The sequence below is a fragment of the Xiphophorus maculatus genome, chromosome 14, assembly GCF_002775205.1.
Source record: "Xiphophorus maculatus strain JP 163 A chromosome 14, X_maculatus-5.0-male, whole genome shotgun sequence".
Lineage (NCBI taxonomy): Eukaryota > Metazoa > Chordata > Actinopteri > Cyprinodontiformes > Poeciliidae > Xiphophorus > Xiphophorus maculatus.
The window spans coordinates 3,340,578-3,365,929 of record NC_036456.1 but is presented as its reverse complement, the minus strand read 5'-3'; the positions used below and the strand labels follow the sequence as shown (position 1 = coordinate 3,365,929).

General features: G+C 37.5%; 2 protein-coding genes across 2 annotated transcripts; one reads left to right on the top strand and one right to left on the bottom strand.

Moving 5' to 3' along the window:
* Window positions 1-784: 784 nt before the first annotated feature.
* LOC111610975 (zinc finger and BTB domain-containing protein 17-like) lies at window positions 785-6,225 on the bottom strand. The gene is made up of 3 exons (XM_023346325.1): window positions 5,386-6,225; window positions 4,178-4,396; window positions 785-2,410 (listed from the first exon to the last, which is right to left on the bottom strand). Exons 1-3 carry the CDS (start codon window positions 6,125-6,127, stop codon window positions 1,710-1,712), a joined length of 1,662 nt encoding a protein of 553 aa, XP_023202093.1. The 5' UTR covers window positions 6,128-6,225; the 3' UTR covers window positions 785-1,709.
* A 735-nt stretch (window positions 6,226-6,960) lies between these two features.
* On the top strand, window positions 6,961-21,286 carry acox3 (acyl-CoA oxidase 3, pristanoyl). Its single transcript, XM_023346324.1, has 19 exons — window positions 6,961-7,200; window positions 8,445-8,592; window positions 8,989-9,086; window positions 9,231-9,366; window positions 10,884-10,958; window positions 11,125-11,214; window positions 11,928-12,071; window positions 13,069-13,157; window positions 13,549-13,645; window positions 15,177-15,359; window positions 15,656-15,778; window positions 15,852-15,972; window positions 16,046-16,168; window positions 17,001-17,114; window positions 17,428-17,543; window positions 18,091-18,265; window positions 18,360-18,427; window positions 19,250-19,336; window positions 20,115-21,286. The coding sequence occupies exons 2-19, from the start codon at window positions 8,473-8,475 to the stop codon at window positions 20,232-20,234; spliced, it is 2,079 nt and encodes a 692-aa protein (XP_023202092.1). The 5' UTR covers window positions 6,961-7,200; window positions 8,445-8,472; the 3' UTR covers window positions 20,235-21,286.
* The last annotated feature ends 4,066 nt before the right edge of the window (window positions 21,287-25,352 follow it).

Here is a 25,352-nt window from a genome sequence, read left to right as displayed (position 1 = left end):
AACAGCAGAACTACAGAAGAAGTTTAGGAAAACTTTAGCCAGTCGAACTATAAGCTTTATCAAAAAGGAAAGTTTTAAGCCTCATCTTAAGAGTATTCAGGGTGTCTGCCTTGCAAACTGAAACATGGAGCTGGTTCCACAGGATGGGAGCCTGATACAGAATCTGTCTCACATTCTACGTTTTGAAGTTCTAGGAATCATCAGTAAACCTGCAGTCTGAATGAAGGGATCCGTTAGGAGCAGATGGAGCATTTAGATCTCTGGAGCTTGAATCTGCATTGTAAACAGAGGAATATTACCAGAGTTGTTTTGTTAATCATGTTGTGTTTGCCTGCTGTCAATGCCACACTGCTCACAATGGCGAGGAAGTGGTGATTAGATATGCATCATGTTGGCCTCATGGTGTTAAAATGTAAACAGCATAATGAGGGACTGTTAAAACACCAACAGATATTGAACTATGAAATATATCGGTCGATTCCTGGGGCAAACATTTTACCATATGTAGATCCACGTACATATACATATAGATCATACGTTAAACGTAATGTAAGTTTTGTTTTTCTTAAAACATTTTATATCATGTATTTAATATTCAGCCTCATCACTACCATCAAAGGATTCTCAAAGTATATTATAAACTGTTGCTTGAATGAATAAAAACTGCTTTATCCTGCAACAGTCCTTTTGAGACATTTTGTGCACAAGAACAAACTCATAATTCCAAAAGTAACAACGTCCCTAATCCCATCCCTAACCCTGTCACAGTAAGAAAACACACGTATGAACTAAAACTGGTTCAAGTTTAATGGCATCCAATAAGTTTAGAATACTTTGGGCTCAGCAAACATACATGTTAGTAAATGCAAGACTGGCTTTTATGTTTTGCTGTCCGTAGTGGAGGCCTCCGTCTTCCTCCAAGGAGCCCAAAGGAAAGAATTTCCCCCAATTGTCCTCTTCTGTTAACCTTCTGCTTCTAAATAATACTGGAAACTGCAGCCAGAGGATCAGGGTTGGGACGGATGTTGTAGTCTTCAACATGAACACGTGTGATCTGTGTGAATTCATCAGACGGCTTTATGGTGCAGTTCAATGTGGTGCATAAAGATAAACAAGACTATCACTTTTCAGGAGAAAACGATCATGGTCAGTCATTTGTCAGTATGTATAAATAAGAGAACCTTTTTACTAACATTTTACAAGCAATTCTAAAACATACAATCAATACAAACACACGAAACGTAATGTCATCAATCTCAATGATCATGCCATGTTTTTCTGCTCTTAAGCCAATTCACAAGGTGGAATAAATCTATAAATATATTTTAATTAAATCTGCTATTTCACATGGATATGTCACAAGTAATATATTGTCAAAAAATAATTACAGTTAAATGCATACAGTCCAAAAACCTTCAACCTTTAATGTTAATGGGCGTATTCCGTGGACTATAGGATCAGGAGAAAACCTATAAAACAAGTGACTTTTTACGTCCCTGAGAACATTGCTACTGCTCAGAAATGAACCAGGAAGCATTAGAAAACATGTTCTGAGATGCTTTATGATCATCTTTAGTCATATTTTCCACATCATTAGTGTATTTTACTGTCACAAAATGCTCAAAGTAACAGAAAAAGGATCTCAGGGTCTAAAACTTGTTTCCACTTCATCTTTTATGACTATTACGATCAGTGTACTTTAAAGGCGGTTATGGTGCTGGAGAGCACCGGTGACTCTTGTATGTTCCTAGATGGCGGAAGCAGCGTCCACATTGCTGACAACAGTAAGGAGTAGCCCCACTGTGGATCCTCTGGTGGGTGTACAAATTTCCTAGCTCTTTGAAGCATCGACCACACTCGGGGCAGGCATACGGACTCTCACCAGTGTGCACCCTTTGGTGTCGTTTGAGACCAGAAAGCACAGAGAAACCTTTCCCACACTGCGGACACGGGAAAGGACTCTGGGCGCCGCTGTGCACCAACCTGTGACTTTTTAATCGGGCGGCGTGGCGAAACCTCTCGCCACATTCTGGACACATGAAAGGTTTTTCTCCAGTGTGGATACGCTGGTGTTGCCTCAGATTGCCAAGGTAGTTAAAGTGACGGCCGCAGTCCCCACATTCATAACCCCCTTCAGTTTTGATCTCCTTTTTCACAGGTCCTCCTCCAGCGCTAACACCGGAGCTCACTCCTGGACTGCCCTCACTGGTCCCCTTCCCAACGCTGACAGAATCACTGCTGCCATCTTCCCCAGCGGGTCCGGCTGAGGAGATGAACTTTTGGGCCCTGGCGGCCGATGCGTCATCAGTATCTGGGTGTATGAGTTTGATGTGATCCTCCAGAAACGCAGAGTCGGGGCAAAAGGTTCCGCAAAGTGAACAGATGTAGGTGTGGCTGGTAAACTGTTGGCCTGAAAAACAAGCAAACATAATTCGGTTAAATATATTCTTGGGTGCACGTATGTGACAATAACGTTCTTATATTTCACTTATTCGGAATCGTTTGAGGGCTTGTTGGGGCTCAGGTGTTCAAACAGTTCCAGAGATGTTGGTGCTCCACCCAATCGAATCCCTTCTCTTAGTCAACATGTCCAATAAATTAAAGATGTCCAAATAATCTCAAATTAATGATATGTTATCTCTTATTGATCTGTCAGCGATACAATAAGACTGATCAACAAGTATAACTTGATCACTGTTGATCTGCATGCCAGAACTTTTAAGAAGATTTTATAATCAGCACATAACAGACTGACAGGTCTCTAATTCTTTATTTCATGAAGATTCTCCTTCCTAGGAAGAAAAGTGAGCAGAGCTCTGCAACGCTTTCCCCTCTACACTGATACTGAAGACGTCCAACACAGAGCAGCGTGACTTAGAAGATTCCACAGGAAAGCCATCTATCCCTGGAGCTTTACCATTTTTCCATGCTCAGCAGCGCCTCCTGCAGTTCTTGTAAAGTTAGAGCATGCTCCAAAAAAGGATTACCTGGGTCTGAAATCTTTGGCAAGTTATTAAGAAACTCTTCTGTCATCAGAATCTTCTCTAAACTCACTGACAGACAACTTTGAAAATATAAATAAATAAAAAAAATTTCAGTGCATTCTGTAAACTCTTTTCCATCTTCAGACTGAAAACAACGAATGAGAGAATTTATTGCATTATCTCAGATTCATCACTGCTTTACATAAACAGACATTTCATAGGTTTTCACTGCTTCCAAAAAAAAAAATCCTCTCATAAAGCAGCCGTCATTTAATAAAACAGCATTAAAGTGCCAAAATGCACCTTTAGGTCTTAATTTGTAACATTTTCTATGATCACACAATAATCAGAAAAGCCCAACATACACAAAGTACATGATCTAAATATTTGTAAATGACCATAACTGTAAAACCTGTCTGGTCTTGCTAAATGTAATTCCTTTACAATGAGCCCATGAATGCTGCTTTGTTTTTCTATGTTTGGAAGCCTGCTGTGGAATAAGGCCCATGTGAAATTTCCTGCCTCCCTAGTTTCAATACAGAAGGACATAATGACAACCAAGGAGATCATCCTACTACTACATTTTTAACTAGGGGTGGGTAATATGGACCAAAATTATTATTTTTTCTCTTAATTTCCTGATAATAATCTGAAGAAATCATTTTTCCTTCTTTTTTCACTGCAAAGAATGTGTCAAGGTCAAACCATGCTATAATCTGTGAAGTACATCTCCCACCTTTACATTTAAATGAATAGGGACTTCAGAAGGTAAATACAATTAGAAGGAGAATCTTTCCAAAGTAAAATGAGGCCTTAAAAGGCAATTACCAATTCTGATATCATGTAAAAAAATAAATAAATAAACAAATAAATAAATCATTACTATTATGTTCTTGTTCATTTTATTAAAGGGTTCGGGGGAAGGTTGTTTTGCTTTTTCAGCACTGAAAATGTTCCTAAAATCTTGTATTACATGACCTGAGGGGGAAAACAGCAATGAATAAAAAATAAAATAAAATCAATGATCATTTTCTCCCTAGAAAAAGAAAAGGTTGAACACTTTATAATAGAGCAGAATAAATATCATTATGCCACCACCTGCAAAAATGTGAGAAATGCTAGTATTGGGTTGTATAATCCTTAAAAATATCATTTATCAACTTGCTTATTAGCGGTGAGCGTCTGTTTCCCACCTGTCTCTGGCCGGTCTGCGCTGTCTTCCAGCGGAGCCCCTTCCGTCCCCGGAGAGCCGTGGGGTTTGGTGGAGCAGTCCGAGAGCTGGACGTGTGAGAAACAGACCTGGGGTTGCTTCTGTCCGCCACCTCCGTCCCCCCTGGACGACTCGTCAGCGTGGTGGTCATCCTCCTCAAGCGCAGCGGCCCTGGGGTTTTCACATTCAGGCTGCTTCATGTCTAGGGGGAAAGAATGGGAAATCCTTATGATGGGTAAGACATAATTCTATGAAAAAGTATGTATAGCGAGTGAGTTCTTCTGTTTTTGCTTTTGTTGTGACACGCAACATTGTGACAATGTCTCAGCTTGTCGGGCTATTTTTAATATAAAGACCAAAATGATCTGAATAAATTAAAAATGCACTTTTCAAATGACTTAAGTTGCAACATTATCTTACTTAATACAGGTGTAATAGCTCCCATGCATGTAGTCAAAATGTGTCATGTCACTGTTATCTGGTTGAGTAAATAAATAATCATAGTGCAGTCAGAAGAACACGATGTTTCAAGTTGACTTTAGGTATTTCAAACCTCAAACTGAAAACAGTCATATACAGTAAATGGGAATTAACAGCAGCCTACAATTTCACAAGAAAAGCTGGTTCATTACATCTACTGTATGTTTCATATTGTTAACAGTAGCCATCGACCAGGTTAGTTGCAATTTATTTTGTAATATCTAGCTCATGCAGAAACAAGTTAAGTTACGAGTATGAATGTATAAAAGGATTTAAAGATATTAAGCTTTGTGATTCTTGGTAAAGCCACAGAATGATTACACTATCACAGTCATTTTAATGGCTTCTTTGGAGATGCCAGAGGAAGTGCCAGTTTTTCTGTGTGTGTGTGTGCGTGTGCGTGTGCGTGTGTGTGTGTGTGTGTGTGTAAGAATAAAAGTATAGCAGGTTTAGTAGTTTTTTCTGATTTAGAAGGGAAAAAATGCAGTTCCTTGGCATCAAAACAACAATAAATAAATAAATCTCATAATGATCGATATTTGCAGCAGAAGGAAGATTATTAGTTCCTTTGCTTGCGAAAATATTGACTAATCCTAGTTAATAACATTGCAGACTTTATGTATTTTACATAAGTTGCATTAAATGCTAGGATTTGTATCATTTCCCCATCAATTGTAATCTTAAAAATCATTTACCATTCCGTTTGTTTACCTTTCAGCTCTGCAGAATATGCCGCTGGTGCTATCCATTCATAGTCATACATCCGTTTGCTGCCGATGGGAGGCATGCTGAAGATGTAATCTGAGGTGGAGTCTGGGTCTCCGTGCACCGGCCCCGAAGCTTCCACCCTGCTGTCTGACCACAGGCTCAGAGGCTGGATTTCCGGTTCTTCATCAACCTCTTTTTCCCCTCTGGCTTGGCTGACCAGCTCCGAGTCCATTTCGCCACAACCCTTCGTGTTTTTGTCTTTCATCAGATAGTCACAAATAGCATCTATATTTTCCCTTTTCACCTCGGGGATAACAGATTTGGCTCTCCTGGGGTCGATGCCACCGTGCTTGGACCCCAGGTTGAAAGGGAATTTCATGAAGCCGGACTCGGTGGTCGGCTCCAGGGTCGTAAAGCCGTCTCTCCCATCCCTCTGAACCACCTCCAGCTTAGCTTTTAACTTTTCAATCTCCTTATTTTTCTCGCGCAGCTCCATTTTTAGGACTTGTATACGGATACTGACCACTCGTCGGATCTCCACCTGAGCTGTCTCCAGAACCACCGCGATGTTTCGCTTCAGGTGCTCCGTGATGTCGCTGACCGAGCACAAGAGATCCTCTTCGCGTTCCAGCTCGAGACAATCATCGTCCGCTCTGTCTGCTGCCCCGGCGAGGTCCATGAATGCGCCGTAGAATTCAGGAGACCGCTTTGTTTCCAGGAAACTGGGGTTTCTTCTGCGACTCATAGATGACCGTCAACAGCGCGTTTAGCTGAAAGCTAGCCTGTGAGCTAACTCGGTGATGCTGACCATAGGCTGACGGAGGATGTGACGTCATTTTTTTTAATCATAACAACAGTCTTCTTCATGGTTTTGTTATTGGCGGTTGGCAAGTAACGTTAAATAAGCATTACCGACACCTACGGTGGTTCATGAGGATTTAATCTATACTCTAAAAAAGCCTACTTTCTTAGAGTCTATGCTCATATATATATATATATATATATATATATATATATATATATATATATATATATATATATATATATATATATATATATATATATATATATATATATATATATATATATATCTTCCTAATTAATTTTCTCATTCAAATTTCTGAAGGTTTCAATGAATTGGAAGAAAAAAAGAAATGAAGATATTTTGATAGAATGACCTCCTTTTTGTCTGTATCATCATGTCTCCATTTTGTTTTTTGTCACAACTCTTTCTTTTTTTATTGGCAGTACTTTTAAATAATAACAATTAAAGATAATATATAATAAAGAAAATAGTCTCTGGTAAGTTTGACGTTGTCTAAGGTGTTTGTTAAATAGGAGCGAATAAAGTTATTGTTCTTTTTTAAAAAAAAAAAAAAAAACAAGTTCAAACTTTCAAAATAAATGAAGGAAGTCGCCTTCGGGTTTTAAAGGGCGATATGTCAGATTAAGTCCATGTCTGCAATAAGTCATTGAATTATTACTCCAATGAAAAAGAGGAGGAGTCTCTTGGAAATGACAGGTTTGTTGTTATCATGTAAATATTTTCAAATTTAATGACCGAAATGGATACTCTTATTGTTAAGGAGTCAGACAGGAAGTGTTTGACCTGGTGAGTCAAAAGGACTTGCAGAGTTCCGTGCTGTCACAATTCTCAATTTTTTTTGGCACGCTTGTAACCTGCGCACTCGAAACCTTATGTGCTTTTGACTGAACGTTCACTTCACAGAGGGGCGCAGGGAGCATTGGGAACGACTTCTGATTAACTTTTCACTCAGTGCAAGAAAACCTGCAGGCATAATTAAACAAGGTCAAAGGGTAAGAAGAAAACTGAGAGAAGAACATTTAGTGTGTTTTCTCTATCTATCTATCTATCTATCTATCTATCTATCTATCTATCTATCTATCTATCTATCTATCTATCTATCTATCTATCTATCTACCTATCTATCTATCTATCTATCTATCTATCTATCTATCTATCTATCTATCTATCTATCTATCTATCTATCTATCTATCTATCTATCTATCTATCTATCTATCTATCTATCTATCTGCCCTCTGACTTGAGCTAAACTCTTTTGAAAGGATCAGAGCTGAAATAAGGTGTTTATAATGGGTTGTTTATTCAAACAGTCATATATCTTAGGTCTGTTCAGAAAACACACATAATTTTACAGGAGAAACTACATTTAGGACTCAGTAGTAAATAACCATATTCTCTAATGTAATTACAAGTCAGGTAATTGGCTGTTAATGTGTTATAGATTGATAGGATGTGTTACGAAAGTGCCTACAGCATTAGATAAATGGTTTATGATGTTCCACAATAATTTCGTCTAACTTTACATGTATACAAATGTTAAAACAAATTGTAGGATATGCTATGAAGAAAGAATGAAGCCCAATTCAAAAATCAAAGTTAAGGAGAACATGCCAGCCAAGTTCAATGTTGCGATGTAGGGATTTTTTTAATGCACAGCTCAAAGTGCATTTTATCAGGTTGAAGTCTGGACTTTGACTCTGTTCTGTTTCAGCTCTTCTGATTGGCTGTTGTGTTTGTGTTGGTCATTCATTGGCTTGTTGATTAAATACACGGTAGTCCAGCCTTCAGCTGTTGGACTTCCAGCCTTATATTTATTTCACTATAGAATAGTTAGTTATAGGAGTTATAGGAGATTGATTTGTTGGTTGCGTGGCGTCCAAGGGGCCTTTCATTCTCTTCCTCTTTTAATTCTTTCACTCCTATATCACCTTTATATCAGATATAATAGATACACACAGATTAATCTAATCATTATTGATATTTTAAAAAAATTAAAAGGAGTAAAACATCCCACAGGGTGACTAACTTTTATAGGCACGGTATGTATGGCAAAAATGACCATACTGACCATGATATAGGTAAATAAATGAAAGCAGGAAGATATTAAATAAAAATGTTTCAGGGAAAGAAAATAATTGCCTGTTATTGAAAGTTTAACTATTTATTATTTTTCAAAGTTTAATTCTATTCTGTTTTATTAGCCCGCTAATAAAACGTGCTGCTGTTCCTTTGCAGGAGGTGAAGCTCTGAATTCTTGCAGAACATGGAGCAGGTCGTGGCTGACCTCCCCGGCGGTCCGCTTGACGCTTACAGGAACAAAGCCTCCTTCAGCTGGAAGGAGATGCTCCACTTCATTGATGGAGAGGAAATATTACAGTTCAAAGTGAGATCAGATTCTCTGCTGTCAAAGGTTTTCCGAAATAATATTGGATCCGGTTTTTCTTTTTCTATAATTTAGACATTCTATTTCAGTTTTAAGTGTTTGTAACCGAAAGTTATCACCCCAGCAAGGGAGAGTTTTAAATACTAATAAATACTCATTTTTTGGGGTCAGAGGCCTGGACTTGACCCCGACCCTATGTTTGACAAACTCACCTTATGTTTTTGGCATAGGGTGAGTGAAGTGTGGCTCAAAAACAAGCTTCGTTTACAACATAAATACATTTTAAAAATGGCAGAAACATGCCATTAAAAAGACAATTTCATACTTAAAAATGAATGTGTTTGTTCTGTTTTATGTAGATGTTCCATATATTTTCTCCTCCTATGTCTGCTGCAGCAACATGTGTTCAAGAGTTTGGAAAATGATCCCGTGTTTGCCCGTCAGCCTGGAGAGGACATTTCTGTTGAGAAAAAGAGAGAACTTAACTTCCTCAGGTATTGGTTATTTGCTTGAGTTGTTTTGGACATTACACCACAATACATGCTACATGACAAAACCTAATTAGTAACTGGGAGATTTTGCTCAATATCTTTTACTAAAAATGGTGCGTGAAGAAAGATCTAATGTACAACATCCAGGGTAAAGCAGCTCTTTCGCTACAACTTCCTGACTAAAGAAGATATGATGGCCAACCCGTGGAAGGCCGTCATCTTGGACGACTGTCTGGGCATGTATGACTGGGCTCTGGACGCCAAGTATGGCCTTAACAGAGTGGTAAGATCTTTTTTTGTTTTCCACAAAGATTCTGTGATAAAAATGTGATAGTAATTTGTTTGCTTTAGAATAGTTGCTTTTAATAAACATATTTAGGCTGAGCATGCATTATTCTTAGGAATAATTTCCTAATCCCTTAAGCTGGTGTAGATGTAAGATTCTATTCTACAGAGGGTTTGGAATCTTCTTTTCAGAACATGGAAACTTTTAACGTGGTCGTCTGTAGGGACTACACACAAGACTGTTAAACCTTTCTCTAGCTATTGTCTGAATTGCGGGTCTTGAATGAAATATTTATTGGAGGCTGGTTGTGTTAATTTCATAATTCTCTTTCAGACTTGTATTTCTGGATTCTGTATAGCCATCTTTCCACTGAGAATCAACTAAAAGATTTAGCATGCTTAGATATAGTCTCCGTATGTCCAATGATACCCTGCAAATCCTTTCCACGCACTCTTAGCTCTATATTCTTCCATTTTTCTTAATAATTTTAGCACTTAGATATATTATGGAAGTCATTTGAGCAACATAACAATATTCTCTAAAATCAGGAAACACAATACGTCCTTTCTCTTTTCCTGTAATTTTTAACATTTTATTCTGAGTTTACCCTAAAGATCCTTATGTTGTGCTTAATACAAATTGAAAATAACATTGTCGATAAACAGACTAATTAAAATAGCTTTTGTTTTATTGCTTTGAATATGGTCTATGATGTGAAGTTTCCTCCTGATGTTGTCTTGGGTTTGACAACTTCTAATAAATCCTGTTTGGTCCTCATCAATAATATCGCCAATGAATTGCCCAAATCACTGGCGAACCCGATTCGGAGGAACAGTTCAAGTTCCAAGTTTATTTGCGTAGCACATTTCAGCAGCAAGTGAAGTGCTTTTCATAATAAAAACACCAAATTGCAAAGTTATAAAGGAAACACCATACAGACAACAACTTAACATTACATTTTTATGAGTGCCATCATCAAAATCCTACACATGAAATATGGTGGTCAATGTTTCATTTATGTTTCAAAAGCAGCTGTAAACAGGTGGCTTTTTAGTCTAGATTTAAAGGAACTCAGTGTTTTGGCTGTTTTGCACTTTTCTGGAAGTTTGTTCCAGATTTGTGGTGCATAGAAGCTGAATGCTGGTCCTCCATGTTTGGTTCTGGCTCTGGATGCAGCGCAGACCAGATCCTGAACCAGGAAACCTGAGAGGACAGGAAGGTTGATACAACAACAGCAGATCTTTAATGTGTTGTGGTGCTAAGCCCGTCAGGGATTTATAAACTAACAAAACAATTTTAAAGTCTCTTCTCTCAGTGGAAGGACTGTAGAACTGGGTGATGTGCTCTATCTTCCTGGTTTTAGTCAGAACACCAGCAGCAGCGTTCTGGATGAGGATTGGTTTTTAGCCTGACCTGTGAAGACACTACTGTGTCATTTTCTCTCAAATTTTCTTGTGTTTTGCTTCAAAATACTTGTCAGAGTAAAATGAGTAACTCTTGAAATCTTGTTTCAGATGTTTGCAGGAACCATCATCAGTTCAGGGTCAGGTAGACATGGCAAATATGTAAAGGACATTGAAAACATGGAGGTAAGGGACAACTTCAAAATGCAAACAGCTTTATTTTTTACTAATTGAACAAGAAACAAAAAAGTGAGTTTTGTTCTTCACATTGTCCTTTAATGTATGAATCTTTGCATGCAGAAAGAGGGCTAGTTAAGTTTAGTGATTTTATTTTGCCCATCTTTTTTCTCAGACGTTTGGGTGTTTTGCACTGACTGAGCTGAGCCATGGTAGCAACACTCGAGCCATGAGAACCACAGCCACATATGATCCTTCTTCTCAGGTCAGCATACACAACCGCAGCACCTTTTTAAATGTGTTTATATAAATGTTTTATAAATGAGCTAAGGGTTTTGGGTTATGCCTGGAGGGACGGTGGTGGTTTGGAGGGTAGGGGTGCCTGTGAGGCCGGTGGGTCTCTGAGTCTGGCCTTTCGGCGGCTTGCCTCATCTGTTCTGGTCTGAAACTCAAGCTCAACTGGATTTCATGAATCTATAAGTGCATGTTGGGTCCTGATCCCCAGACTGCATTATTTAGATATTCTTCTTTACTTATTAACTATAGCAACTCTATGCAAATGCCTGTGGTGTATGGAATGATAATAGCCAAGAAAGTCATATTCAAATTGTGGAAAACTGATAAAGTGTCTCAGTCTAAAATGTGGTTAACTGAACTTACTGAGATACTCTATATGGAGAGATTGTGGGATGATACCTTGATTTTTCTGCAGTATACCAATTCCCTCTTAGTCTCTTTGCATTTCACCGGTACATTTATAGAAAGGTAGGTTTTCCCATGTCGCCCATAATATCAGAAACCACCAGTGAGGACCAGTGTTTGGGTTGGAATATGGGGTGTCCTCATACCCCATATTCCACTGACAAACAGAACAGAATGCATTGGGCTGAGGCTGCAATGTCATAAACTAGTAGTTATTGTGATGATTTGTTGCAAAATGTATAACTTTCTTTCTTCAACTCTGTGCCTGTGCTGCAGGAGTTTGTCATCAATTCTCCAGACTTTGAAGCTGCAAAGTTCTGGGTTGGAAACATGGGAAAGACTGCCACTCATGCTGTCGTATTTGCTCAGCTCTACACACCTGACCAGGTGTGCCATGGCCTGCACTCTTTTATTGTTCCGGTAAGGCTCCGATTACGTAAAGTATGTGTTTGTAATCGTCAATGAAACCTCCCATCCTCACCACTTCCTACAGTGGGACAGTAGAGAGCCTACTGACCAGCAGCATCCCAGTCTGGTTTCTTTGACTGGAAACTGACCAGTCAGAGTTTGGTGGTGAGGTCAGCAAATTAGTTCGTTCGCAGTCGCTCAGCCAATCACCAAAGACCTTTTCTACCGTCACCATGGTTTGTCCTCCCTGCTGCCCTCTGGGAAAAGATTCAGCAGCTTCAACTGCAGAACAACCAGATTAAACTGCTAAACTTCCATTAAACTTTTTTATTGTATATATTTATACTAATACTTCACACTGTTATTATTATTATTATTATTATTATTGTTGTTGTTGTTGTTGTTGTTGTTATCAAGTTATCTTTGTAGTCTTGCAACAAAATTTTGCTCAATATGTACATTTTAAGTGTGCAGTTGAAAGATAATCAAGTCTGACTAGCGCTAGCGAAAAGAAAGGCAAGAAAAAAGTGTAATTCACTGAAGTTTACAAAAGTAAGGGTTCACACATTTTGGATATTTTTATTTTGCACAGAATCAATATTTCATATTGGAAAAGTGCATCAGACCTGCATTTTTCATGCTCAACCAACATATGTAAAGAAATACTGTGTGTCTATTCCTGTGGTGTGAAACTATTAGTGTCAACTTGCACTACAGGACATTATCACTGAAAAGTGTGTAATTTATGTGGCCTAGATTGAACAGCAGTCTAGTTTATTTGGACTGATTTAAACTCAGATTTTGCTTTTTAGTCATAAATCAACATTGTAAGATTTTTTTGAACAAGAAAAGCTTAATCCCAATTAAGCCTTTCTAGTCAGTATGTGACATAACATATTTTTCATGCTTGATATTGTATTGTTATTATGCATTCACTATTTCTGATCTTTATCTAAAGATGAGAGAACCCGATTACTGTAATACCTCACTTAAAACCCGTGTTCTGCAGATAAGAGACCCCAAAACCCTGCTGGCTCTCCCCGGTGTTCTGGTTGGAGACATGGGAAAAAAATTAGGCCAGAATGGACTGGATAATGGGTAGGTAGCTGGTAGTTGCAGCAGTAATTTGAAAATCATAGAAATATATATATATATAAAAATTCCAAACACTTACTAAAAACAAACACTTACTGAACTCAGTTTTTAAAGTTGACTGAACAATAATTTACCTGGACTAATGCAATCCAGTTCTGTGGAAAGTCATCAAATAATACCTATGACTTAAATTACAAACTTACTTTGAGTTCTGTCGTAATAGAAGATGATACATGATGTGTAGAGAATCAGGAGAGTCAGAACTAGTAAAGTACTGTCAGGAACCAAATATCATAAATGCGTCACAAACAGTTTTGTTGGATCTATGCTGCATTGCTTCTTTCTAATAAAACATAACAAGGTGTTATTCTTTTGGCCCTTTTTTTTACAACAGGTTTGCAATGTTTCACAATGTGAGAATTCCCAGGGAAAACCTGCTGAACCGGACAGGCGATGTTACCCCTGATGGACAATATGTGACACCGTTCAAGGTACGTGTTGCTACCTACACCTTTTCAATTTCTTGATAACACAAGTACCAAATCAGCCAGTCACATAGCAACAACTCTGCATTTCAACATTATGTAGATATAGTGAAGATGATTGGTGAAGTTCAAAATTAGCCTCAGAATGGTTACTTAAGTGACGTAACTGTTGAGGTAATGGAATTTTCACTCACAATCTTCTCTTGGGTTGAGAGAGAATATCCCAAAAAGATGGTGGTAGTTGTCTGGATTAAGTCCCTGTTGATGTCAGAGGTGTGAGGAGAATTGCCTGGTTTAAGATTATAGAGATTACTAACTGAAATAACTGATGTATGCAGAGTATAATTTCCGAAAGTATAACATGTCAATTTTGAAGCAGATGAGCTACAGCAGTAAAAGTCCACACCAATGTAACCAGCTACTCAATACCTCCTGGCCACTTAAAAAAATAACTATCAAATATTGTCTGATGGAAGTAAATATTTAATGTATTTAGGTGTTTTAGTTGGGCCAGATCAGAATATAAGGTCTCCTGGCTGCAACTTCCTGGCTACAAACACAGGGGTCCTTTAGTCATTTTTTTCTCAGACAGAAAACGTGTTTGATGCCGACTATCTTAGATAAAATGCGCTAAAAACTGAGTATTAGATTCTGGACACAAGAGTAGTCAAAGAACATTGGCCTGTGTTCATTCATAGAAATCAAATATTCCAGGTCCATTGTTTAAATAACCTGGAGTTCACAGGGATGATGCCTTCAGGGACACTTTCTATGTTTACGCTTCATGCTCTCATATTTTGCTGAGAATCCATTAAACACTCAGACTGTACTGAGTGGACAAAACAAATTATGTTTTTGTTTTATGCAGCCACTCACATATTGATGTCAGAATGGAAAGAGAATCTAACTGTATAGTTAAAGTTTTACTCCGCTATTCAACCCATTAAGCTGACAGGGAGGAATAAACAAACTGGGTTCTTCACCAGAGGCTTTATCTCCCCAGTGTAAGCTTAAACTACTTAAATAATTCATTTTTCCCCCTTGCATGACATAAACAATGCGACTTAAGATAATCAAATTGTTTACTCCGTGTGCTATTATGCGTGCACGTTATGTTTTGTGCACAATGTTTAAATGTTTCACTTCAAAGCATTAAGTCGTATGCAACGCCTTCCTAAAAATCAAAAGCCCTAAGAGTACAAGTACTGCTTTTTAAAAAACATCATTTTTTAAAAGACGTTTCTTCAGGACACCAGCCATGTGTAAAAGTATGATCACTAAGCGGCACATATTGCATTTAGGAAATATACATTTATCATCTTCCAGCATTTTGCTTTTTTTAAAAATTATTTTAAACCCCCAATTAGGTGTAAACTGTGAAAGCAGAGTTTCACAGGTTGAAAGTGCTTGTTCTTATGCAGCTTCACACAAGTGGACACTTTGTTGTTAAAGAACTCGTTACTTTTTAGAATCGCCAAAATTGGATGACGAGTCCAATATTGACAAAAGCTTCAACAATTCCCTTTCTTTTCTGTAGGACCCTAACAAGCGTTTTGGAGCATCTTTGGGGGCCCTTTCCGGAGGTCGGATTTATATCACCAGGATGGCTTTCGTCAACTTGACGCTTGCTGTCACTGTCGCTATTCGATTCTCAGCCACAAGGAAACAGTTTGGACCAAGTAACACAGAGGAGATTCCAGTTCTGGAATACCAGTTACAGGTGATCATTTCTTAAGAAGTGACAAATAAAACCTCAATTAATCATTTGTAACATTCTGAACTATAAACCTTCAAGCAGTTAGAAAGAATAAAGATTAAATTGGATTTAGTTAAAGAACGGGAACAGGATTTTTTTTCACATTTGTTCCACCAGACTTAATTTCGAAAAGTACAGTCTGGTGGTTTGATCTCCTCTTTTCATTTGTAGTTATTATTACTTCAAACATTCTAAAACGAAAATGTTCGTGTTTAAGGTAATGACTAGTGATACTCGCACATATTTTGTTTGGATCGTAGCAGTGGCGTCTGATCCCTTATGTGGCGGCAGCATATGTCCTGGGACACTTCACTAAAACCATCTTCATGAACTTTGTTGAGTTCCAGTTTGGACAGCTGATGAAGGACAACAGTGACAGACAAGTGAGTACAGCATGAGGAACGCGGTTCTTTTCTTTTACACAGGCATTGACTCTGTTGATCCCATGTTTCACAGGCAGAGATGGGGAGGGAGATCCATGCCATCGGGTGCTCTAGTAAACCACTGGGTTCATGGACGGCTCAGAGGGGCATCCAGGAGTGCAGAGAGGCCTGTGGTGGCCATGGATACCTTGCCAGTCAGTAGCTCATCACAAACACTCCCCCCAGGTCACTGAGTCAGTGTGAGCGCTATAACTCTGTGTGTTACAGTGAACCGACTGGGTGACCTGCGTGATGATAATGACCCAAACTGCACATATGAAGGAGACAACAACGTGTTGCTCCAGCAGACCAGCAACTACCTTCTGAGCTTGTTCCACGCCAAACTCCACAGTAAGTGTGGGGGAAAGTGTTTAAGCTTACTTATCAAGGAAGAGGATGAAACCGGCTCACTTGTTTAACGGCACTCATTTTACAAAGCATATGTTATAATCAAGGGGGGCAATTTGTCACCAGTTTTAAGCGACACCATGTACAAGAAACATATAGAACGTTTATAGTAAAACGAGGGGTATGGCAATGGGTGGGCCCATTCAAATACCATCACCAGATTTATCTGCTATTGACGAAACAGCAATATTGACAAGCTTTCCTGGAACTGTGATATCGGAATTATTACATCAAGTTCTTATAATGACTTTAAGAGGGCAGAGTTTAGTGTAGGAAAGGATGCCATTTTCTTGTCCAGAGAAGACGTCGCGCTGGACTTTCTGACATTTGACGGATGGCGTTGAAAAATCCAATCTGTAGGCTTCATTCGAGTTCTGTTGCCGCACCGTAAATTGAAATTACAAGTGCCAAAGTTTTGAAATCAGGGATCAGTTCACCATTTGAAATGATCAGAAGTCGGCATTATTCTCTGAATGAGGCGCAGCAAGAAGAAAACCCGCAGATAGACAGTGTGTCTGTCCTTCGCCAAAGCAATGAGAGAGCAAATGGAGGGAAAAAACATTCATCATTAATAGCATTAATATTCAGACTTGAATACCTGAATTTGACTGTCTATATTTGAATTAATAATTGCTGTGCAGAGAACCTTATTCATTCTTTGTTGTACATTCATCAGTAAGTGCAGTGATGGAATTGTATCTACAATATACATCCCAAGTGTCATCTCTACTCTAACAGCTGATTACTAATCTCCACCTTTGTTATTTGGTTTCAGGTGGTGTTCCCATTCAGTCTCCCTTTCACACTGTGGACTTTTTGGATAATCATTTAAAACATCTGGAAAGCAAATTTACAGCAACAACAGTAGAGGACTGTATGGATCCTGAGGGTATGAGGATATGTCCACTTCATAAAAAAATACATTTCTTCTACGCTGCTCTACACGTAAAATTTCGTGTCCCGATTAGAGTTGAATTCAGAACGACAAAGACAAGCTTCAATCCTTTTGCCATATGCTAACACATCATTGTCAAATGTCTGTATTATCAAAACTTTGAGATAAATTTAACAAAACTATTTGGTGAGAAAAAAGAACGAGGCGCTTGTCATGTTAGTAACATATTAATATTTACTGCATGAAGTTTATCAGTCTTTTTTTTTAACCCTCTATTAAAACATGATTTCTTTTTCTATGTCTTCAGTGTCTTTAGCTGCCTATATGTGGCTCATCAGTTTTCTGCTTGTGGAGAGTCAGAAGAGGTTGGAACAACAGAGCGCCTCAGGCAGTGATGAGTTTGAGGCCCGTAACAACAGCCAGGTAACAAAACACACCGAGGTTTACACTGGGAGGAATCACATTTTAGTTGCCATAAATTTAGTGGAGGTTCAGAAAAGACAGAATGTCTGCCATCTTAGAGAAATATTGTGAATATTGTGGATTGACGCCATGTTATGGTAATACTATATTTTTCAGCCAGCAGGGGGAAAAAAGTATTATTTTTGCAACAACCTTCAGTTTCATTAAAGATAAGTCTTACTTGTGTACAGTAATGTGTCGAAAGTTAAATCACTTCTGAAATGTTGCTGTTCAGCTTCATGCCGGTTCATTTGTCAGGTATAATATTGACGAACAGACGAATTGAATCAGTTAAATATGTTTATGGGGTTTGGATTCTGCAACATCTCTTTTTACTAATCTTGAACGAGAGTCAGAATAGAGTAGAAAAGAAAACTAGACGCAACCTAACTCTCTTTAGTTGGAGTTTACTTGATAATAAATATTAATTTAATATAAATATAAATAAATATTAAGAGCAATTTTAAAGAAGTTCAGTGTTAACCTGCATGTCCATGTGTGTGTTCAGGTATACTACTGCAGGTCCTTGGCTATCACCTACATCGAACACTGCTGCCTGCAGAGGTTTCACAGTCTGACCACTGATCAGGACACGCCCTCTGACCTCAAACCGGTCCTAAGAAAACTGTGTGCCCTGTATGGACTGTGGAGTCTCAGCAACCACATGGCGACACTGTTCCAGGGTATGTCACCCTCTCTGAATTAAATGGAAACAAACCAGTAACATTTGCCTGTAACATAACTTTAATACTTTTTCAAAATACTGTTCTGGTTCAGGTGATTATATGACTGGAAGGAAACCAGCAGAGTTGGTCCAGTTGACCATCCTGAGACTCTGCTCAGAGGTATATTGTCATGTGTAACATAAGTAATCATCAGTATGCAGTAGTGTATGCAGTAGTGTATGCAGTAGTGTATGCAGTAGTGTATGCAGTAGTGTATGCAGTAGTGTATGCAGTAGTGTATGCAGTAGTGTATGCAGTAGTGTATGCAGTAGTGTATGCAGTAGTGTTGTACTGGGCTGCTGTATTTTCAGAGTGTTTTAGAAGCCAGGATCCAGCAGCCTGGGTGTGATAACACGCTTGGAAACTTCATACTTCATTACAGGCATTGTTTACCCAAAATGGACACTTTAATATCAAATTTGATTATTTTCTGTGACATACCTTCATTTGCACTTTAAATATACAAAGAACAATTACGTGTACCTTGAAAATGTGTTTTAAAATGACAGGATGGTCACACACTCACCTGTTTGATTTAAACTGGTCCTCTCTTCATTCTCTTTGCATTACTGATTGAAACAAAAGCAATTAAGCTTTAAAACCGTTTGGCTTCTGAATATTTTTCAGAGTATTTTTCTTTCTTCAATTTAACATCTTGCCCACATCCTTTCACATGAATCAAGACTTTAGTTGCCTGACGTTCTAAGCCCCTCCCTATTTAAAATATATATTTATTTGAATTAAAAATGAGAAGCCAACTATTTTAGAAAGTTTGTGTGCACCAACAAACACCCATCCCTCCTTCCCTTGGTAATAGTGATGGCAGAGTGTGTGGGGAGTGTTTTCTAGAATAGTCATTAGCGTTCAGTTTTGTTATTTCTTTCATGTTTTCATAAACCTGAATCATGAATGGTCATCTTAAATTCCTTTTTGTCTCAACAGCTGAAGAATGAAGCGGTGGCTTTAGTGGATGTTTTAGCTCCCACAGATTTTATCCTCAACTCCCCTATTGCCAACGCTGATGGAGAGGTAGGGATGGACAATATGGACTGAAAGTTTTATCATGTATTTTATGATTCTATTGTGGTAATGGCAAAAGTGACGATAAGAACTATTCATTACTTCTGCTTTTTTGGCTTAGCTGTCTGGCTGTCACTGCAAAACAAACACTGCTCTTGAACAACATATCAATTTCCAATACACTTCTTTAGGAATACAGTCACATAAATAAGTGTTATTTATGTGACTAAACCGGACACTGTAACTGCATTTCAATATTTCAATATTTATTGATATGTATTCATTCTCTCATTAAACAAACAGTGGAGAAAATAGTTAACAATCCCAGCAATACAGGCCGTTTTGGTGATTTTAAACATCTTTAACTGGTATTTATTATAAAAATAAATCAAAATTCTCATCATGATAAGACAGTTTATCAATTTATAAATGATACACAATACAATAAATGCCCAGCCCTGGAGAGATAAAGAAATACAAACCTCAGTGACGATTTCTCCATTTCCATAATGAGTCAGAACCACTGAGCAATAACAGAATGACGATAAAGTAAAATAAACGAATTAAAGACTAAATGCTGGAAAGTGGTTGGCAAAATACAATAACTACTTGTAACCTAAATTGGCCAAAGCTATGAGTAACTTTGGACTAAAGTGTGAACAGTATAAAACTGCAAGTAAGCATCTGCTGAAGTCAAAATGTACACAATATCAACTAATATTATTGTTTCCGGTGTGTATGGCATCTTAAGTTGCTTTATTCACCAGATCATTTCTTCTGTCTGCAGCTGTATAAGAACCTGTGTTCCACAGTGATGCAAGGCAGTCAAGTTCTGGAGCGTCCCTCCTGGTGGAAAGAGTTCTGCTGTAAGAAACCGACGGTCGGATCCCTTCGTTCCAAACTTTAGAGGCTAAACAACAAAATGGAAGAGACAACAGATCCATTTTTAACAAGAAGATAAACTTAGGACGAGCTGCAATGTTTCTCTGGGGCATTAAAAGTCATTAAATTGATTTGGTTGAATTTAAGGCCTTAAATGGCATTTAATCTGAAGCTCAGTGGCATTAAAAATGTTTTTATTAGTTTTGTTCAGCCAGACTCGCTCATTGGTGAATTTATGAATTATTGCCAGTGTTGTCTCGAAAAGTGATGCCAAAAACGGACCTTCCTTCACACAAATTTGCAGCTTAAAATTCAGTGAATAGAACAATATTATGACTAAAAAACACACATTTCTATGGTAAGTTATACTATAAAAGTTATACTACTTACTGTAAGTAGTACAAGATAAGTAATATTTCAAAAGAGCAGAAGAAATTGTATGTTTTTAGAACAATAGCAATATTTGTTCATCTGTTGCTAAGAGATGAGCGGGTTTTCTGGTAACAAAATGCCGCAAACTGAACATCTGATTTTTACTTTTGCTAAATTTACCAACTGTAAATTTCCCGTGCTTATTTTGAAATAAGCAGTATTTCAAAAGAGCTTATGTTTTATAAACAATAATATTACTTGTTATTAATTTGGTGGTAAAAGATTAGCGTTTTTTCTGGTGATGAACTGCCACGAAGTGTAAATCAGATTTTTACTTTTGTGTTGAATGTCTGTTTTATAATATATTTACTGCCAATGACAACAAAAAAAAAAACACAGAGATGAATGAAATGCTAAGCAGGAAATTCTGCTAGTTGACTATTCATATTTAAAATCATTTGTCAGATTATAAACTGAGAAATGATTTTAAACTTTAAAATTGCCTTGTTGCTGAAAATGTGCTACATAAATAAAATGACCTTACCTCACCATTAGTACCTTTTAATCACAACCTTCAAGCTGCTGTTTAACATACTTTTTATTATTTTCACAGCTCTGTATTAAAAATGATTTTTTCTGGTGTAATGTTTTAATCTTAATTGTCAAGATCATTGCAAGCAACAAAAATAAAGGATTCAAAATATACTTGATGTGCTTCTCTTTCTCTCTCTCTCATATATGCACATATGAAGGGAGATATTTATATCATATCGCGATACCACACCCAACTCTAAATGTCTACGTTTACTCTGGACTCATTTATAGAATCAAATATTTCCATCTACATACTTGTTCCTATTTCAATCTATTTTACATTCAGTCATATTTCAATTGTGTATGATTTCTGTAGATAAGAGCGCTGAACAAGCGCGTGCTTGTTATAATTGCTGAACAAGCACGCGTGTGTTTTGCCACCTGGTGCGGAACAGAGAAGAGACGCTGGGTCGAACCGTGTCTGATGGGGAAACACGAATTGTAATAACATTGTCAGTAGTTTCTTCTTCAGTGGATTGTAGGAAGCAGTTATGTTTTGCGTCATACTATGAATGAGCTAGAGATTCCCTGACAGGAAAGATCCATTTATTCTGTTTACAGGACAACGGACACCGGTACGTTTTAGAACCATTGCACTCTGGAACCCGTTCTCAAACTGTTCCGTTGTCGGAGGAAACATTCAGTGGTTTCATGTAAACGTACAGTAGAACCACAACAAAACTCTTCCATTTTCACCAGAAGCTGTTGTCGTGTAAACAGGGCCTAAATCTAGATCTACTGTTACTGGACATGGTTTGACAAAAATGTTTGTGATCATACACCGGTGTGTGTTCTAGGTTTTGTTTGTTGTTGTTTTTGGATGTATGGTTTATTTGAATGACCAGGTTGTCATAATTGCAGTTCAGCAGCAGATGTCACTAGTGAGCAATGAAGGAAATTTATTTTAAACAAACTGTTCTGAATGGCCACTAGGAGGCGTTGTTGGACGTACAATATTGCGTCAGGCTAATTGTGCCATTTCTTCATTGCAACACGGCAAGCAAGGTACTTTGCATATGTGATTGAAAACATGTGAGTTCTGTATTATTTGATATGTTGTGTTTTATTGTTCTGTTAGGCTATAAGCGAAGCTTATGGCGGTTTTTTCCCCTGCAACTTTGCAATATGATTGATCTAACAGTGTTAACAGAGCAAATTAAGCTAATTCAGCAAGCTAACTGTTACAGATATGGCTTACTTAGTCACGTTTATTTACGTTACGTTGTTGATGTATTACAGACGCTGTACAAGTAAATGTAAAGTGTGTGTCTTCAGTAAATCTGTTAAAGTGATATTTGCTTCCATGTCATTCATCTCTCTGTAGACGAGGAGCCAGAAATCCTCTCAATTCACTACATAAACATTTAAAGGGATCCATGATTAGTTGTAGCTATAGAATTTATTTGAGAAATGTTTATTTTCGATGCAAAAACAATAATACCGTAGGTTGTTTAGTTTTTAGAAATTTTAATAAAATATTGTCACACGGAAGTAGTTCACCCTGCAGTGCAACCTGGGTAAATAACGTCTTGTGATTGCTTTGTTTTCATATCTGCACATATTTCTTATAGTTAGGAATAATAAACTATTTGCACCTGATTTTCTGCAGGGTCCACCCTGGACACGTCACCAGTCCGTCCCTGCATCTCTAAATTCATGCAGAATAAATAACTGCTGTTTGTGTTAGATTGCCTTTATTATGTTAAATGTGTTTTTTTTTTGTCTTGTGAAGGATTTTAGTAAGTGTACACAATTCCTCTTTACAGTGTGAGGGTGACATTACAACAAAACTACAATAAGAAAGAAAGAAAGAAAAACAAGGTAAAATCACAATAAGTCAAAATCAGTATCAAGACATTTTCACTTATGAGACTTTAATAATAATCATGCAACGTTTAAAAATGCTTCTAATTTAATGAAATACAAATCTGTTTTGTTTCCACCAATCACAGATTTCCATTGTTTTTAACAGACCTTGAAAAATATTTTTAATGTTGATGTATAAATATTGGCCTGACGTTCTTTATTTTACCACTTATTTAACAAAATCTGGAATGAGCGTCGCAAGAACAATGTTTAGAGAATTACATATAAAAATAAATAGTTTCTATATAGAGTACAAAAACACACTTATTTTACATTCAAGGAAGTTTTGCCTTTAAAATATATATTTTTTTTCCATCCATAAGGATTTGTCTGATTTATAGAAATAGTTAACATCTTTATCTGCACTTTGTTTTTGTGCATCTTTAATAACTGGAATAAAACTAGAAACAGGGTAACCGTAGAGACAGGTATTAATTACTCTTAATGTACCTTCAAAGTCATCATACACCTTGAACTTATTCACATTTTTTGACCTCCTTTAAAAAAAACAACTTTGTGTTTGATTGGGGGTTAAGCAGACAGCAGGCTGGTCTCTGACCTTTTGAAATCAGAGAACATTTCACTGTGTGAAGTGATCAGAAGTCGATATCGTTCTCTGAATGAGGGGTAGCAGGAGGAAATCCCACAGAATGCTCTCCTTCACCAAACACACTGAAAAAGCCTCATGTCCAAAGTTTTCTCGCTCAAATTGCAGTAGCAATGTCAGACAAGGCAGACAAAGTGAGAGAGTGATGGAGGGCAACATATTCATTTTGGAAGTTGAGAACGACAATAAATGACGCCACCAGTCCAATTTATCATTGGCTTTGTTGTGCATAGACTTGTGCATAATATTGAATTATTGTTTTCTTTTAATTTTGCCTCTCGGACCCCCGGGGTCCACAGCAGAGTGGAGCGAACGGCACCATAAATTAGGGCGATTGAGAACCGTGGTGGAGCAAGATGCTTTCAAGGTCAGAGACGATAATTAGATGGAATTTTATTATTATTTTATTGATTGAATCAGTTACCTGTGCATAGACTTGAATCAGGCTTTGGTCTGTACTAAGTAGTTGTGTGTGAATTGTTATTTTTCACAATTATAAATTCAGATTTTATAATTCTCTTTTTTTTCATCTCTGTTGAAAAAAAAACATTCAAAGACTGTTTTTTTTTTTTTTTTAAATCGTGACAAAAAAAAATCTTATGGCCTTTTCATTTTGTCAATTTACACACACCTCACCTCTTGGTGCTCACACACAAACACCTTCAACTTTACGCACAAAAAACTTCCATCAATTTATCATCAATATGCAGCCTGTAAGAGGACATGGGAAACAAGAAATGATCCTGATTTACTTTCTCCAAATCCTGCAAATGTTCCTCTAGGTCCTGTGAAAATGTTTCAGGATCCTGTTATACAGGAGCTTCTTTATGCTAACAAAGAAGCTTCATAGCTTCTTTGTTAAAAACTACAAGAAATATTGATACAAATATTTACCCTACATGATTTTTTTTCCCATATTTTACAAGCACAATGTATTTTATTTAGGTTTCATTCAGATACCATGAAGCTTCATGGCATTAGCCATGACATAGCATTAACAGGAACACCATAATGTTTTATTTTGTATTTGTCATTGATCGCCCATGTAGAAACCCACAGTGGACATTTAATAAATCAATAAGCGTTTAATAAATGAGTCTAAACGCAATGCAAGTTTTTATCTTTAAGTCGTGCAGAGAATTATGTAATTGGCATCCGGCAGTCACAGATTATGATGCGTCGCATAATTTGATATAACAACCTAATTCGGATTTTTAAAATATTCCGCAGGATCTCGGAAGACTTTGGTAAGATCTCGAGGAACTTTCGCAAGGTTTAGAAGAGAGAAAGTCAGAATCACTTTCCCGGCTCCGTTCTCTGTACATCTAGACGCTATCTGAGAGCTGACGGCGGCGCGTTGAGGAGTTATGGTTTGGTGAGAAGTTTGGTGTGAGTCTAGTTCAGGTACCTCACTGCTACATGATCATTCACTGAGAGGAATGTTTGCAGAATCAGGTAAAGTTCAGAAAGTTTAGCCAACTAATGATCACTTCAACTGGCGAAAGGTTCAGTGATTTCAAAATTGTGTCACTGTAGAGAAAAAGTTACATCTTCAGCTTGTTTAAATATTAAACAATGAAGTGCAACTAAATATCAATAATTGAGGTACAATTGACAGGATTATATATTTTTTTGACCCACGTTAGCCAAAATGGCAGACAACAAAAAAGTATAGTGACCACTTTTGTTTTTCTGAATCTGTTG

What these genes read in the sequence shown, in the direction of transcription:
- LOC111610975 (XM_023346325.1), bottom strand. Translation starts at nt 6,127, where the DNA reads ATGAGTCGCAGAAGAAACCCCAGTTTCCTGGAAACAAAGCGGTCTCCT. An exon ending in ATATTCTGCAGAGCTGAAAG is followed by an intron (nt 4,397 to 5,385) that starts GTAAACAAACGG and finishes CTTTCCCCCTAG; the next exon opens with ACATGAAGCAGCCTGAATGT. An exon ending in CGCAGACCGGCCAGAGACAG is followed by an intron (nt 2,411 to 4,177) that starts GTGGGAAACAGA and finishes CTTGTTTTTCAG; the next exon opens with GCCAACAGTTTACCAGCCAC.
- acox3 (XM_023346324.1), top strand. Translation starts at nt 8,473, where the DNA reads ATGGAGCAGGTCGTGGCTGACCTCCCCGGCGGTCCGCTTGACGCTTAC. An exon ending in AGAGAACTTAACTTCCTCAG is followed by an intron (nt 9,087 to 9,230) that starts GTATTGGTTATT and finishes TACAACATCCAG; the next exon opens with GGTAAAGCAGCTCTTTCGCT. An exon ending in TTCTGGAATACCAGTTACAG is followed by an intron (nt 15,360 to 15,655) that starts GTGATCATTTCT and finishes TTTGGATCGTAG; the next exon opens with CAGTGGCGTCTGATCCCTTA.